The sequence below is a fragment of the Oryzias melastigma genome, linkage group LG16 (assembly GCF_002922805.2).
Source record: "Oryzias melastigma strain HK-1 linkage group LG16, ASM292280v2, whole genome shotgun sequence".
Taxonomy (NCBI): Eukaryota; Metazoa; Chordata; class Actinopteri; order Beloniformes; family Adrianichthyidae; genus Oryzias; species Oryzias melastigma.
The window spans coordinates 16,519,256-16,522,803 of record NC_050527.1 but is presented as its reverse complement, the minus strand read 5'-3'; the positions used below and the strand labels follow the sequence as shown (position 1 = coordinate 16,522,803).

The following is a 3,548-nucleotide window of genomic DNA, read 5'->3' as shown; positions in this document are numbered from 1 at the left end:
ATATATATATATATATATATATATATATATATATATACTGTTAGCTGCATTCATTTTAGAAAAAAAAAGCAAAAAATTATTTTTGGGGGGGGGAATATGTTAACGATTGAGTTAAATCTCCAACGCAATTATTTCAATATAGAACATCTAAAGCACTACTAAATAAGGCATGATGGCTTTTTTCTTCTCATCCACATGATGTCTCTGGAGCATTTCTGCTCCACTGATGATCAAAAATGTCTAATTCAAGTAAATAAAACTACTTGCTTTCCCAACATTCATAAAGTACATGTAAATCATAAACACTGAATTTTACTGACTGCTTTGCAGCAAATCACATCATCAGAGAAAATATCGTACTACCGACAGTTATTATCTGAGCAACATTTGAAAATATACATGCTGCACACTGGACAGTGATTTAAATTAAAATGCGGCAGCATTTAAATAATCTCCCAAATCAATACCAGCTTTCTGTTTATCCACAAAGTGAAAGGAAATGTCTGTTTTCTTCCTTCAGTGGGGGACAGGAGTCCCGCTGCTCCTGATTTCAAGTCATCAGTCTTTCAGAGAGCAGAGTCGCTTTCTGTTTTTACTCCACAAAAACAGAGGACGTTTACAGCCAGAGCAGCATGAAGGTGCAGTCCCTCGCATGGTGAGCGCTCTGTTTGTTCCTGCAGGGCATTTTTACAGACATCTTCATCTTAAAACCTATAATTTATCCTGTTACATTTGATTTGTTTTACATCCGTTCTGCCAGTAAATCAAGCACAAATCTGTCAAAATCTCCAATAAACAACAACACAGTACGAAATAGTTTGATAAATAATCAGTTCAACCAACTAAATTAAAGTGAGTAAATAAAATCAATTCATATTTACATTATATAATGTTTTATTTATAAAGCTGTAAAGCAACAATACCAACTACTATTTACTGCAGTTTTATATTAATTTAAAATTAATTAAATAAGAAAAATAAATCCTAAATCAGAACAAAATAATTTCCATAAAATGAATAAATAAAAGACTATAAACATATATACATTTTTACATCATAACGATTAACCAGTGATGCACTCTTGTTAATATTATTGGATCGATCAAAATGTTTTTGTACAATTGTGAAAACAAACTACCTATTTAATGGTTAAATGTATTTATTAGTTATTCATTTAATTGCTGTGATTAACATAGTATTGCCAGCCACTGTTTTGGGGTAAATTAAATTTCTATAGAAAATTAATTTAAGATTTTCATGGATTCTATGAATTGAATACATGAATACAGAAATATAAAAACACAATAATGGTGCGTCTTTTGGATTAAACTTCTGGTTGCCTCATAAAATTCTTCAAACATGATGAAATATCTGTGCTGTGTGGGAGGAGTGCTTATTGTTTCAGGTGAACAGCTGTTGACTGTGCATTTCTTTAAGCTGGAGGTTTGAAAAGTCATTTTCTCAATGATCAATCTTGAGCTTTGAAGCGGCTTTTCTGCAAGGACGTTATCGACCCTTCAGCTCTTCTGCCTCGCCTGGGGGGCTTTGTCCATGTTTTTATGCCTGGATCCTGATGCACAGACACACAGGTTTGTGATTGCACTGAAAGACTTACATGATGCTAAAAGTAGAATGAGTTATGCTCAATTCAGTCCAGTCTGTTTGGACGGTTCTGGGGACCATCTGTGGACTCAGACTCCTGTGGTGGACACCTGTGTGACACTAGTCTGGAACTCATTCTGGACTACACTCCCCTCTGACCGATCCAGCCTTAGTCAGGTGGGCGCTTCCTGTGGATCCGCAGGTGCACAAACGTACGCTGGCTCCTTGGCGCTGTTACGCGCTCTGGAGAAGCTGCTCTGCTCCGAGCTGGAGCGTCCAGGCAGGCAGAAGTCCCTGAAGCACCTCTTGAAGTTCTCGTCCAAAAAGGCATAGAGAACCGGGTTCAGACTGCTGTTGATGTAGCCCAGAGCGATGGACAGGTGCCAGCTCGCCATCACCAGGAGGTTATTACGGTCAATATGCACCATAGTCTTCACGATGATGAAGATGTGAATGGGGGTCCAGCAGATGATGAAAGCCGCCACCACCACCAGGACCATGCGGGTTATCCGCCTCAGGTTTCTGTCCTTCTCCTTGGAACCGGACAGAAGGCGGACGCTCTTCAGTCGCAGGATCATCAGACCGTAGCAGATGGTGATGATGAGAACCGGACCCAGAAAGGCAAAGATGAAGACGCAGACTTTCGTCACTGTATCCCAATACCATTCCGGCTCCGGAAAGGTGAGTGTGCAGGCGGTGCTTCCTGAAGAGGGAAAACAATTAGCGCTTTAATGCGCAGAAGCTAATTTAAGTTAATAACCCAGCTCCAGTTCATTGTTTCACTGCCGCCTCTAATAACAAGAAAAGAGCTGATGCTGTATACAACGAAGAGACTTTTAGCTTTATGCTGCAACAATTAAATTCCTCTCACCATTATCAGTCACCTTGGTAACAGCCGCGATCATCACCGGCACCCCCACAGCGGAGGAGAGGATCCAGATGCAAATGTTGATGAGTTTGGCTTTGGCTGGCGTTCGGAAGTCCAAGGCCTTGACAGGATGACACACCGCGATGTAACGGTCGACGCTCATCATGGTGAGCGTGAAGATGCTGGTGAACATGTTGTAGTAGTCGATGGCGATCACCACTTTACACAGCAGCTCTCCAAAGGGCCACGTGCTCATCAGGTACTTGGCGCTCTGGAAGGGGAGGGTGCTGGTGGCCAGAGCATCAGCCAGAGCCAGGTTGAAGATGTAGATGTTGGTGGCTGTCTTCAGCTTAGTGTACCTAATCACAGGAAAGAAAGGCTCATTTTCAATTACACAGGACTCAGGAGAACAAGAACTTCACAAAGGTCATTTCTATCACTCGGCTATTAAAAGTTTCAAGGTTAGAAGCACTTTTACATTCATTTTCCTTCAAATGCCAACCAAATTTAACTACATTTTTATGTGCTCACCTCGAAAATGAGCATGTAAGACCAGATCAAACCCTGTTTGTCTTTACTACAGCAGTTGATCTGGGAACATCTACAGGGCTGCGTTTTACAGACAGATAATTACTGTATTTTCTGCACTACGAGACACACTGGATTATAAATTTATTTTTGAAAATATTTCATACTCAAGGATGCATTAAGCGAGGCAAAAGTGTCAGAGATGAATCCGTCAGTCAGACTTTATTAACCGCATTGACAGTAACTCAACAACTTGTTTGTCACACGCTAAAGGTTAGCCAAGTTACAAGCTGTGTTTGCGAGTTCACAACACCTGTAACTCCCAACCTAGCTTGCATGTAAATCAGGGCTGCCACGATAAGTTAACTAATCGACGACTAATGGTCTATTAAAATAGTTGACGACTAATCTATTAGTCGATTAGTCATTAATTTATATTATATAGAGTCAGAGTGTAGTAAAGTTGAAAGTTATATTGTCATTCTGCTAGCTTTTTGGAATATTTTGGCATTTATTAAGGTTTTTTTTTTTAGCTATTTTGGAGTTTAGC

General features: G+C 40.0%; 1 protein-coding gene across 1 annotated transcript in view; it reads right to left on the bottom strand.

Annotated features, from left to right (window-relative positions):
- Positions 1 to 24: 24 nt before the first annotated feature.
- oprd1b (opioid receptor, delta 1b) overlaps positions 25 to 3,548 on the bottom strand; it is an 11,940-nt gene continuing 8,416 nt past the window's right edge. Inside the window, exons 2-3 of the mRNA XM_024268431.2 lie at positions 2,474 to 2,829; positions 25 to 2,305 (exon numbers count right to left, since the gene is read on the bottom strand). Coding sequence (XP_024124199.1) covers positions 1,776 to 2,305; positions 2,474 to 2,829 — 886 coding nt within the window. The 3' untranslated portion in view covers positions 25 to 1,775. The remainder of the gene's footprint in view (positions 2,306 to 2,473; positions 2,830 to 3,548) is intronic.